Below are 13,494 nucleotides of genomic sequence, written 5' to 3'. Positions count from 1 at the left end.
AGATCCATGATCCTATGAGAGAGTAAGCAAACATCGTCTGCGTAATCCAAGTGCTTTAATTAGAATGTCAAAGTCCATTGGATCCCTCCGCTACCTGACAGAGCTGGCTGAGCGCAGTACATCGCTTATCACCAACAAAAAAATATACTGGCGACAGAATACAGGCCTGTCTGACTCCGCTTCGGATTTCAAAACCATCGTGCAGAACGTGACACTTGGATAATAATAGCAATTAGTTTTTCTGGAATGCCTCTCCTGCGCAAAGCTAACCAGATATATTCCCTGTTAACGCTATCAAAGGACTTTTCGAAGTCGATGAACAGCAGGTCTAGTGGTGATCGATATTCAACACACTGTTGTTGATGTGATCAATGGGTCCAGCGCGGAGTCCTACTTGTTGGCATCGAGTGTGGCATCAAGGTGTTCTCTGATGCGTTCCAGTATGATTTTTGCTACTATTTTGGTAACAGCAGGTAGGACGCAAATTCATCTCCAGTTTTCACACTTTGTAAGATGTTCTTTTTTTAGGAGCTTGACGATAATTCCCTTCTTCCACTCATAGGTGTCCAGGCTTCTTATATGAGCGGATGAAGCAGTTCGCTGTATGACATTGGCGCTGCTTGTAAAAGCTGTGCGGGAATTCCATCAAGTTCTACCGCTTTGTTGTTATTAAGTGCTTTATATGCAGCAACGATCTCATCTTAAGTTGTAAGTGTGCTGCGGATTCGAGGATAAGTTTCTTCAGGTTCTACAGATGGTATCGGCTGCCCGTTGTTTTCAAACACACACTGTTTAAAACCGATGGAAAGTGTTCTTTCCACCTTCTGACTTGCTCATCCACAGAACTTATCACAGTACCGTCTACTTCTTTTACGAGGCGTTGCATTGATCTGTGTGCACCACTCAGCTCTTTGGTTATTCTGTAAACGGTCCTGTTGTCGCACCTGTTTGCAACATCTTCTGCTTGTTGCGCCAATACGTTGATGTAGTTACGCTTGTCGCAGTGTCGTTGATCCATGCCCAAGATTCTTCTGAAAGTCAATTGTTGTTGCTTCCTTCTTTTCTGTCAGCACCTAAAATTAAAACATTTTTCACAGCATTCCAATGGTGTTCGACGTCGTCATGTACTGTCCTGCTGATTGTTCTCATTTCGTGAGAGAGTTTGTCCCTGCATTGCTGTTAGGTTGTGGGTAGTCTGGCAATGTTGATTTTGGGGCTCATGTTATTCCGATTTCCGAACTGTAGCTGTATACGCAATCTTACGGTATTTATCATTATGAGGTGGTCACGGGCATTTCCCTCTTCTACTTCGTACATCCAAAAACCTGCTTCTAAAGCTTCGAAGAATAGCGAAGTGGTTAATTGATCACCATTATCATTGCAATTGCTGACTCCGTGAACAACCATCACATGCCTTAGCCCGTTGTTGTTGCTGTTGCTTAGCATTGAGGTCTCCCATAACCAAAATTATATCTCCGCGGGAAGCGTTGTTGTAGGCGAATCCTAGTTGACTATAAAAGCTATCTCTGCGGTGTCGGTGACTTGTGTTAGCCCAATCCCAACCATCGAACTTCGCTTAACCCTAAGATATATATCCTGTACCGCATAAATTCTCGCTCTAATTGGAGGACACACAATTTTAAACAAAGTGATGCGTTGTCATGATGTTCAAATGGTAGACATGTGCATTCAAGAGGACACAAGCGTCCACAGGTTTTTCTCAAAACCCACCTCTGTCTATCAACTCCTACTCTCACCTCCCCGCGGTGAACATCGGGTGCCTAGTACCTCAACTGGAGATTGGGTTCCAACCCCAGTGGAAAGTTGTTGGGGGCAGCAAACGAGAGAGGGGGGGAGAGGTGTTTCCACTAAGGCACCTATCCTTATCCAGGCGGCAGCGGACGAATTCTCGAGATAGAATCAACGGTGGCGTCTACAGTTCCAGTAAGGTCGAACTACTTAGTGAACACCTTATAGGGCTTCTTCGTCATATTCGGAGCCCATGCCTATAAGGAGCGGTTCATCCGGCTCCCCTTCCTTGGAGTTATACTAAGGATCTGGCCCTCCAGGTTGGGGGTTGTGCCGTCGGGGTGACTTCCTGGCCACGTAAAAACATCATAGTCTCGAAGCAACAACAAGCCTCGGATACGGACGGATTCACTGTTGACAACCCACGCAAACGAAATAAGGACAACGAACTTCGGATATGTACGTGGAATGTTAGGTCCCTTAACAGACCACGTGCAGCCGAACAATTAGCGGAAGCCCTAAACTGCTGCAAGGCAGATATTACAGCCATCCAAGAAGTGCGATGGGATGGACCGGGTAAACGCAAACTAAAAGACTGCGATATCTATTACGGCGACTGCTACCGAGAACAAAGACAGCGTCTATTTGGGTGTGGATTTTTTGTTGGAACTAGGCTCAGGCAAAAAGTCTTGAGTTTCAACAGTGTGAGCGAGCGCATCACGACAATCCGCATCAAGGCTAAATTCGCCAACATAAGCCTAATATGCGCGCATGCCCCAACAGAGGAGAAAGATGAAGACACCAAAGATATGTTCTTCGAGCTCTTGGACAAGACATATGAGCAGTGCCCTGGCTATGACATTAAAATTGTCTTAGGAGATTTTAATGCCAAGCTAGGAAGAGAAGACATCTTTGGTGGCATAATCGGGAGATACAGCCTGCACGACACTACCTCCGATTTCGATTCGGTCGATTTCGCTGCGGGGCGAGACGTTCTGGTAGCTAGTACGCAGTTCACGCATTTTAATATCCACAAGGGGACATGGAAATCTCCTGATCAATCAACCGTCAACCAGATTGACCACATTGCGATCGACGCACGACACTTCTCCAGTATCCAGGATATCCGAACATTCCGAGAGGCTAACATTGACTCGGACCACTACCTCGTTGTAGCCAAGGTACGGCTACGGATATCACGATCCAAGCCAAAACAAGGAAGTACTGTGAGAAGATTTGACGTTAGACGGCTACAATCGCAAGAGAGTGCCATGACCTTTTCCGATCGAGTCCCTAATAACCTCTTAAGGAGTCCTATGCTGCCTGCATTAAGCATTGAAAACCAGTGGCAACATTGCATTGCAGCCATCAGAGATGCCGCCTCTGAAGTGCTAGGTTTCACACGGCCACCACAGCGAAACCCCTGGTTTGACGACGAATGCCAGCAAGCTCACGCAGCGAAACAAGAGGCATACAAAACGGCGCTGCACAAAAGGACGAGAGGTGCTCGCGAGATCTACGAGCAGAAGAGGAGAGAGGAACACCGGCTTCTTAGACGGAAAAAAAGAGAGCATGAGAAGCGCGCGATCGAGGAGATAGAAGGATGTCACAACAGGAATGAGGTTCGTAAATTTTACCAAAAGGTAAAAAAAACCTCCCAATGGTACCAGCCACGAACCGAAGCCTGTAAAGACGATCAAGGGAACATCGTAGTAGAACCACAGTCGATGCTGAGAATATGGAAAGATCACTTCTCCAAATTATATAACGGCGATGACGAACCGAATTCCGCTGTAAGGGAGATAGAACCACTCAACCTCGGCGACGCAGATCAACAATTCCGCCTACCCGACCTTGACGAAGTGAAGATAGCTATATCTAAACTTAAGTCAAACAAAGCTGCTGGAGCTGACGGCATCGCTGCCGAACTATTCAAAGCAGCAGGCGATGACTTGGTACGGAGCATGCACCAACTCATCTGCAAAATTTGGTCGGAAGAAAGCATGCGCGATGAGTGGAATCTCAGCATAGTGTGCCCGATACATAAGAAAGGAGACCCTCTAAACTGCGCCAACTACAGAGGCATAAGTCTTCTTAACATTGCGTATAAGATCCTCTCTGCCGTATTATGTGAACGTCTGAAGCCATTCGTCAACAACTTGATTGGTCCTTATCAGTGTGGCTTCAGACCAGGAAAGTCCACTATTGACCCAATATTTACACTACCGCAGATCTTGGAAAAAAACCAGGAACTTCAAATCGATACCCACCATCTCTTTATCGATTTTAAAGCCGCGTATGACAGCATCTATAGGGAAGAGCTCTACCGAGCAATGTCTAGTTTTGGCATCCCTGTCAAACTTATCCGTTTGTGCAGAATGACGATGGAGAATGCACGCTGCTCTATCAAGGTCGGAAAAGATCTTACCGATGCATTTGATGTCAAAAAAGGTTTTAGACAAGGCGATGCACTGTCATGCGACTTCTTCAACATCGTTCTGGAAAGAATTGTGCAAAACTCAACCGTCAACACTAGAGGCACAATCTTCCAAAGATCCATCCAATTACTCGGATACGCAGATGATATTGACATAATTGGAAGATCAAAGCGTGATGTCAGTGAAGCGTTTTTGAGCATTGCGACGGAAGCGAAGAAGATGGGTTTAGTGGTCAATGAGGGCAAGACCAAGTATATGCTGTCATCAAAAAAGGACACTGAACGACGACGTCTTGGACAAAACGTCACCATGGACAGCTATAACTTTGAGGTAGTTAAGGACTTTGTCTACCTAGGCACCGCTATTAATGCAGACAACGACACCAGCGCTGAAATCAAACGAAGAATAACTCTTGCAAATCGCTGCTTCTTTGGACTTAGAAGGCAATTGAGAAGTAAAGTCTTCTCTCGAGCATGTAAAATCACCATCTATAAGACACTCATCATCCCGGTTCTCATTTATGGCGCTGAGGCCAGGACCCTGTCAAAGAAAGATGAGAGCGTCTTAGGATGCTTCGAGAGAAAAATTCTTCGGGCGATTTTTGGTCCCGTACGCATAAATGGAGAATGGAGGAGAAGATATAACGACGAGCTGTACGGGCTGTACAGCGACACTGACCTAGTTAGCAGAATCAAAGTCCAACGGCTTAGATGGCTGGGTCATGTAGAGCGGATGGACATCAACGCTCCAGCCCGGAAGGTCTTCGAATCCAATCCCGAGGGACGGCGCAGTAGAGGAAGACCGCGACTCAGGTGGCGCACCCAGGTGGGAGAGGACCTCAACCAACTTGGCGTGCGAAACTGGAGACTGCTAGCTAGGGACCGAGCTGGCTGGAGACGCTTGTTGGTTGAGGCCCAGGTCCGCCCCGGACTGTAGCGCCACCTTAAGTAAGTAAGATGCGTTGTCATGCGATTTTTTTAACTTCGTACTTGAAAGAATAGTGCAGAGCTCCCAGGTCAACAATAGAAGTACTATCTTTCAAAAGTCTGTCCAATTACTAGCATATGCTGATAACATTAACATAACCCGAAGAACTCAGCGTGATGTCAATGGGGCTTTAATGAGTATAGATTCAGACGGGCAAAAATTGTTTTAACAGTTCATAAGGCAAAACAAAGTACATGCTGTCATCAAGAAAGGACTTACACCACCGAACGTCTCGATCAAAACGTCTCTATCGACAAACGTAATTTTCAGGTAGTTAAGGACTTTAATTGAAATAAAAATTCCAAGAAAATTGAACTAACTCCGTTCGAGGAAGCCGTAGTAAAGATTGAAAAAAGGCGTTATGAATTTGGGACATTTAGCAGAAAAAAAAATTAGTAATGATATTCAAACCAGTCAACAGCCTTAAAGCATACCCTCTACGAGATAGCCTTCTGCAACGGAACCGTATAAAAAAACAGTCGTCGCCCTCTTCGTCGGATTTAGAAGAAAGCGTGGCAAGTCTCATCAGATCTCTTGTAACTTCAGAGACTAATGATACTTTTCCCGCCTCTACTTATGTTCCTGATCCTCTTGGGGAGCAAATCAAAAATATACAACCATTGTCAACCAAAGGTATGATGGACAAGATGGAACCGTTCAAGGACCAAAGCATTTCAAAGTCATCGACATCAACAAGGGACATAAACAAGAGAAAGTTGAGGTTCTTAAAAAGCTTTCCATTAAAAATGAATATTAAAATCGGATTCCACACAAAAATTGAGTACCATAGTCCATAACTCAAAAATCGCAACATTAACAAAAAAAACTTTAATTATCTTAACATTTATTTAGAAATCTTCAAGTAAATAAGATTTAATTATATTTTATAGCCACCATGGACAATCTTCTTCAAGGCCATCCTATCAATTTTATAGCAAGTTGTCTTTGGTAAATCATCTATCACTTTGAAGTACTTTATAATTTTAAGTTGCTCCTTGGTTAGTTCCTTTCTCAAATAAGCTCTAAAATCATTTTCGAAATCAGCTAGATTTACAATAAAATCTTGGGGAACTACAAAAATTGTTCCACAATATTGTTTGGGATTTTCCTTACTAAAGTTTCCTATCAGAGCTGATGAATGAACACCATCAAAACTATTTACGATGTCTTCAATTGTATCTGGAAAAATTATCTTTCCATCGGCATAACGTAAAATGTGTTTTTCTCTGGTGAAAATGTTCAACAAATTATCCGAATCCACAACTCCTATGTCTCCTGTGTTGAACCAACCTCCTTCAATGAAAGATTCCTTGTTGGCCAGATCATTTTTCAGATACCCTAAGAACGGGGTAGCTGGTTTGACACAAACTATTCCAATTTGGTTCGATCCAAGAGAGTTTCCATCATCATCAATGAGTTTTACCATGAAACCACTTTTTAAAACACCACCGTTTACGTATTTTTGGGTGCTAATTTTTTCAGTAGAGGCTATCCCGCCAGCCACTTCCGTCATTCCATAACACTTTACGACCTTACAATGGGGCGTTATTTTTGTAAAATATTTTTCCAATGCTTCTCCAAGGTTTTCACCACCAGTATAAACGATCTTTAGTGAGGAAAGAGTCGACGGGTTTTTCACCTTAGATTTTTCTGCTGCTTCATATACACTTCTCATAAATCTGGGAACTGCAGATTAAACCGTAACTTTATGTTTGTCAATTATTGTCCTCACACATTCACCAGTCAATTCCATGTAAGGTATTGAGCTGTAAATTCGCTTAATCCCAAGAAGAGCAGGTTGCAGCATCAAGATTTGCGGACCAATCCAACGGATTTCACTCAGAATCAGAACAACACTCTCTGGATTTGTAACGAATTCTTTGAGGACACTATGTCTGACCAAGGCATGAGAATTCATAACAATTTTTGGAAGACCAGTAGTTGCAGATGTGAATGTTAACAAAGCTGGTAGCGTCCTTGGATCTCCAATGTCAGGAACTTCAAAACTTTCAATATCAACTGCTGGTGCAAAGAGTAACTCATCAACAGACTTTTGTTCACCGTCCAAAGTGAGCACATATCTCAGATTCGTTAGATTAAGACCTTTTAAACCTTCTGTGACCATAGACTTAAATTCTTCTTCATATAATATTACAGATGGATCGAGAATTTCCAGATAAGCGGGAACATGTTCTGAAATGATAATTTACACAAATTTGTTAAACCTTACTTGTGAGCTTGGGTGTTAAATAGTAAAACCATACCTTGTGGAAGATGTATTTCGAAGAAACAGACTGGTGCACCAATTGTGTAGCAGGCATACGTAAGTGGTGTTATTTTCAAGTTCAAGTTTGTGAAGAATACAACTCTATCGTTCTTTTTAATACCCAAATTTAAGAGATTTTGAGCAACAGTTATTGTTTGATCACGAATCTCCTTCACCGTGACATTTATGCCACTTTCGTGATGCACTTCCAATATTTTCTGTGGATCACTGTGCTTCAATTCTAGCAAAATAGTCACACCAAGACTGCAACTTTCAACTTCAAGGTCTCGAGATCGCCAGATATTCTCAGATACAACGTACTCAACACTGTCCATTTTGCCCTGATCAAAAATTGGAGTCACCTCTTTGATCTTTTCAATTATGATGACAAAAACTGAATGATCAGCGTTTTCTTAACCACACCAAGCACCAAGCTTATATTTTTAAGATTCGTTTGAAAAAATTAGTGCACCAAATCAAATAAAAACAATTTAAGTAAACATAAATGCTGATGTTGTTTTATTTTATTTGTTTAAACAAAAATTTGTCGTTCATTCTTTTGTATGAAATTACGAATCATGCTAAATTTAATTAAAGCTGGCGTATGCCTGAAAAGCAAACAAAAATATTTTGATATTTTATACCTATTATTAACTTTCATTTTTATATCCACTTTTGTTTTCAGAGTGATATCAAAACTTGAAAAATTAGCATTTATGTAGTATTTTATAATATGACATGTGGAAAATTTATGTAGGTTATATTTTTGAAACTATAAATAATACGTATTTTATCGTTATGTTTTGTATTGATATCCAACAAAAGTTTCGGCTTCATATTTGTATTGTAAGCACCAAACCCATGATTCAATCAAATCCAATAAAAGTACAACTTTGACGGCACCATGTTTGAACACAAAACTTTCCACTAGAATTATGCAGAACAGACACGGTTTTTTTTTTTTTTTGTTTAATTCATTTTTATTAGTTCAATCTTAAACCTATCTTAAAGCTAGACAAAAATTCATAAAACTAGCCTAATTATCCATTACTTACAACTAACTTAATGGTCCCATACAGACACTCTAAGCTAAACTATAACATTAATTACTAATGCCTTTCGGCCTTAAGATCTATTTTACTTCAATTTAAATTTTATTTGTTTTGTTTTTATTAGAAAATTTTGAAAAAAACTAATATCAATATCCTTTTTATTTTTGCTTAAAAAGTACTTAAAAAAGGTCCTTAAATAAAACTTAAAGCTAACTTAAACTACCTATTCTACCTATAAACTACTTAAAACTAGAACAACCACAGCAGCAAATCTAACTATCTAACATTTTTGTTTTTCATATTTCGTTGTCTTTTTTTTAATTTATTTTTTTTTTATTTTTTTTATTATTTTTTTTAATGTTTTTTTTTGTTTTAATATTTTTTTATTTCTTGTTTTTTGTTTTTTTTTTTAATTTTTTTTTTCGTGCCACCATGTCTATTCTACTTAAAACTAAACCCTAAAACTATAAAACAAGTATGTAAGCCGGCCAAGGCTTAAAACCCCATCCCGACTACCCAATATCAAGTGCCGATTGAAGCCACCAAAACTGGTTCTCCTGCTACACCCTATCAGTTCGGTCCCGTTCGGACACAGCCCTACTGAACCGAAGGAGCTCGGCTATGCCTTGTGCCATGACGTCCCGATTGTACGGGAGTCGCCTTTCCACGGTTCTTCGTCTGACGTGGTAGATTAACGGAACTGCCAATCTATCCCGTATCAGACCGCATTTGTCTAAAGAGAGGAATGCCTCTGGTGGAATAAAGCCGCTCAAGCGTGCACTTTCGAAATACTCGCCGTTCGGATAGAACGCCCCGAAAATTAAATTGTTGGTCGAAGACTTAGCTCTTGCAATGTGACCTCGAACGAGTTTTATCACGAAATTGTCAATTCTGTTGATTCGAGCCCCGTTGTATAGTACCTCGTTAGAATAGTAATGCACATAAGAAGACTCGGCTGTTCGATATAAGCCGGTACAGCGTCTTAAACACTGCAGCTCGAACACCCGAAACTCCTTCATCTGGGAAGGGGCAACGTTGAACCACACAGGACAACCATAAACGATCATTGGCCGTATGAGGGCCATGTAGCAAATTACCTTCACTCTGGAGTCAAGCCGACTGCTAAAAAACAGCCGTTTCGTCAGAGCGAAGGCTCCTCTAGCCCTGGTCAGAGCAGCATTTATATGTCTGTCAAAAACGGCGTTTTGAAGGCTAGGTGAGAGCACATCGTATCCCTTAAAAATAAATTGTATGATGATTTTGCAAATTAAACATTTTTGTTTTCTAGATGCAGTTTAGATCATTTTGATATGTTTCCTACTTAGTCTATGTCTGTCGAAATATAAATACTGATCTAACCAGATACCGAGGTACTTCACTACACTTTTGCTCGCTAATGGCTGCCCGTGAAGATCAACGATGACCATCTTGCGCCAATTCTTACACGTATCCCTCGTGGCTCTAGCCAACGGAGTCCGGAACAGAATTGTCTCTGACTTCTGGACATTTATTAACTTATTAGGAAGTTATTGTAATGGGTCCGATTTGTCAAATTGAAAATTTTGACATTTCTCGACGTTTCAAGGTCCCTAGAGTCGAAATAAAAGATTTTTAGAAAGATGTCTGTGCGTGCGTGTGTACGTACGTTTGTACGTCCGTACGTCCGTACGTTCGCGACGTTTTTTTCGTGGATATCGACTTCAAATAAATTTTGTTATACAGATAATAAGGCAGAAAGATGCAGAAAGGGCTCTCAAGAAAATTGAGTGGTTGGTTTTTTTACTATAGCAGTTTAAAAAAAAGGTGAACATTTTGGTTAACCCTAAATATCTTACGAACCAAAAACGCTAGAGACTTATATTAAATTTTATATAATAGATTGTAACGTGATACTAAACAGGTATATTTTTTGAAAAAAATCAATATAACGTTTTTTTTTTTAAATCAATAAAACTGAAAAAAAAAATTTGTCACCTCCAAAATTTTACGACTGAAATATGATTTTATCTCTAAAACAATTTTGTGCAACGAAGAATAATGTTTTTGACATCTGATAAAATTTTGAGAAAAATCTAATAGACAGTTTTTTTTACAAAAAATAAAAACCTAAAAAAAAATTTATAAAAGTTGGTAAAAATTAATTTTCGACTCGAATATCTTTTCAAAACTTTGAGATATTGGCTTAAATTTACTTTCATCTTTCAAAAAATCTTGTTGTCAACATACAATTTAAGTTTGAAAAAAATCGAATTGACAGTTTTTTTTACAAAAAATAAAAACCTAAACAAAAAATTTATAAAAATTGGTAAAAATTGATTTTCGACTTAAATATCTTTTCAAAACTTTGAGATATGGGCTTTTATTTACTTTTATCTTTCAAAAAATCTTGTTGTCAACATTCAGTTAAAGTTTGAAAAAAATCGAAGTGACAGTTTTTTTACAAAAAATAAAAACCTAAAAAAAATAATTTATAAAAGTTGGTAAAAATTGATTTTCGACTCAAATATCTTTTCAAAACTTTGAGATATTGGCTTTAATTTACTTTTATCTTTCAAAAAATTTTGCTGTCAACAAAGTATTGGCTTTAAAGTAATTTTATCTCATAAGAAATATTGTTGGTAAAATTTTAAAAAAATCGAATTTACAGTTTTTTTTACAAAAAATAAAACTCTAAAATAAACATAATACTAAAACTTGGTAAAAATTTACTTTCGACTCAAATAGCTTTTCAAAACTTAAAAATATGGGCTTGAAACTTATTTTATTTCACAGAAAATATTGTTTTCGATATTCAGTAATTTTAATATAAAAATCCAACAGTCCGTTTTTTCATATAAAAAATAAAATCTACAAAAAGAGTACGCAAATTTGGTAAAAATTGATACGAGTAGATAAAGACAAACTTTTAAGCAAGACAAATCGACAGACGGGATGGGAAGTTATCAGTGTAGGTCGCATCCCACCCTCTTTTTTTCAGTTTCCAGTCGTCGCAATATCGCTGAATCTTGTCGAAATCACGCTGCAAGAGAATTCTAATAACCTCAACCTTTCGGGCCGTTCTGTACGCAATTAGATCGTCGGCGTAAGCAATTGCTTTTTTAAGACTACCTATCAGATCGCTGGTGTAAATGCTGAAGAAAATCGGCGAATTCACCGCTCCCTGTTGAAGACCATTTTTAATTGAGAATGTTGTGGTAGAAGTTACATTGCCACTTTTGACAAAAAACTTTCTACCGTTAAGCATATCATAAAGTATATACAACAATGGCTTGCTTATGCCAAGCCTGCTCAGTTTTAGGTAAAGACCCTCTAACCATACGGTGTCAAAGTCAACCAGAACAGCACCTGTGCATTGTTGTTTTGATTTATTCCATTGGATATCAGAAACGAGTTTAGACGCAGCATTAATTGTGTCATGACCCGCCTTGAACCCGAACTGTTTAACCGGAATTATTTTGTTGTCCGCAGCCCACTTAGTCAGAGCCCTATTAATGATTTTTTTCGAAAACTTTGCTGATGCTCGGAAGAAGGCTTATCGACCGAAGATTTGACGGGTTGGAGTTGTCCTTTCCCTTTTTCGGGAGAGGGTGAACCACAGCAGTCTTCCAATGCACTGGATAATATGCAATATTCAGTGCATTGTTCAAGAGTGTGGTGTAAATGTCAATTGCTTCCGTCGTTAAATGTATCAGTACAACGTTGGATATACCATCGACACCTGCTGACTTTTTATTTTTTATTGAGTATGAGCTAAAGTTCAACCTTCGTCACTAACAAGGGACTTGGTCCCGTTTGCTCGGCGATTATGGCATTTGCCAAGGAATCGTCATTGAACCGCATGAAACCGCGGTTCTCAGATCGCCAATGTGTGATATCATTACGGAGGTAAAAGTGATTAAGTAGGGCTCTGTTTTCCAGGTCGTGGTTGGGGCGAATTCTAACATTCACCTTGTACACTTGCTGGAAGGCAGCTCCTACCGTCTCCACTTTTTCCTTCGGATCTTCAATTATGTAAAAGTCATCGTCAAAGATGGCTTCCTCTGGATCTATTTGCGCTGTCCTGAGTACGTTTCTGTTCTCTTAAGTTTTTTGGAGTTTAAGACACGGAAGGTCATTATCGTTTTTTTTCCTGAATATCTTGTTGATTTTAGGGAACATACTAGGGTCACTCGAATTAAATGGCCGGATCTTGCGGTCCCAGTACTTGTTAATTGATAGCCTGTAGTTCTCCTTAATCAACAGATTGACATTTTTTATTGACGATTTCAGTGTCCTAACCTCCAAGTCGCGTGGGTCTGTAAGTCGTCTGTGCAAGTTTTTGAGTCTTGTCAGTAAGCCACTCTTGTGCCTACGTAGTGCGTCAATTGTCGCGTTTCTGTAAGCGTCCATTTGGTCCCGTTCTTTGTACTTTGGGATTGTCCGTTCCATCGTTCGTTTTATTGTTTCGTCCATCTGTTGTTAGTGTTGGTTGATTTCTGTATTTGTCAGGTTTCTGTTGTTTGGTGGGGCTATGTCACTCGAACGAAGTTCTCTCGCTACGGCATTGTTGAAACGAGGCCACCGCATCTTACTGTAATTGTAAGAATGCGTTGGAACGTATTCCTCCAACTCCACGCGTTCGTTCGGAATCTGCATTACAGCAGCCAGTCCGCAGTGATCACTGTCGTACTCGACTGTCTGTAAGCAGTTTCGCGGGTGATTACCCACTTTGTCTGTAACTGTCAGTCTCGTGTCGTACAGCAAAAGGTCCAGAAAGGAGCCGCTTCTTGGATACGATGGCTTTTCGGTAGCCAGCAGGTCGACGCCATACTCAACGCTGTAAAGATTCATCAAATTAAAAAGATGATTACCTCTGGGATTACTATGTTGATTTCCCCAATCTTCATGTTTTGCGTTCAAATCACCGGCCAAAATGAAATTGTTTTCTTCCAAGCTCAGTTTAAGTTCGCTGAAAAGAATGTCGAGTTCTGAAGCAAAGTAAGTAACCTGCGGAGCTCCAGCC

General features: G+C 39.9%; 2 protein-coding genes across 2 annotated transcripts; both read right to left on the bottom strand.

The window, feature by feature from the left end:
* Nucleotides 1-6,007: 6,007 nt before the first annotated feature.
* Nucleotides 6,008-6,849, bottom strand: LOC129941085 (uncharacterized). The gene has a single exon (XM_056049628.1). The coding sequence runs from the start codon at nt 6,847-6,849 to the stop codon at nt 6,052-6,054; it is 798 nt and encodes a 265-aa protein (XP_055905603.1). The 3' UTR covers nt 6,008-6,051.
* An 18-nt stretch (nt 6,850-6,867) lies between these two features.
* On the bottom strand, nt 6,868-7,835 carry LOC129941084 (putative acyl--CoA ligase YdaB). The gene is made up of 2 exons (XM_056049627.1): nt 7,439-7,835; nt 6,868-7,367 (listed from the first exon to the last, which is right to left on the bottom strand). The coding sequence occupies exons 1-2, from the start codon at nt 7,773-7,775 to the stop codon at nt 6,868-6,870; spliced, it is 837 nt and encodes a 278-aa protein (XP_055905602.1). The 5' UTR covers nt 7,776-7,835.
* Nucleotides 7,836-13,494: the final 5,659 nt, after the last annotated feature.

The sequence above is a fragment of the Eupeodes corollae genome, chromosome 1 (genome assembly GCF_945859685.1).
Source record: "Eupeodes corollae chromosome 1, idEupCoro1.1, whole genome shotgun sequence".
Taxonomy (NCBI): Eukaryota; Metazoa; Arthropoda; class Insecta; order Diptera; family Syrphidae; genus Eupeodes; species Eupeodes corollae.
Note: the sequence above shows the minus strand (reverse complement) of the source record. Positions and strands in the feature narration are given on the sequence as shown.

What these genes read in the sequence shown, in the direction of transcription:
- LOC129941085 (XM_056049628.1), bottom strand. Translation starts at nt 6,849, where the DNA reads ATGAGAAGTGTATATGAAGCAGCAGAAAAATCTAAGGTGAAAAACCCG.
- LOC129941084 (XM_056049627.1), bottom strand. Translation starts at nt 7,775, where the DNA reads ATGGACAGTGTTGAGTACGTTGTATCTGAGAATATCTGGCGATCTCGA. An exon ending in CGAAATACATCTTCCACAAG is followed by an intron (nt 7,368 to 7,438) that starts GTATGGTTTTAC and finishes TTATCATTTCAG; the next exon opens with AACATGTTCCCGCTTATCTG.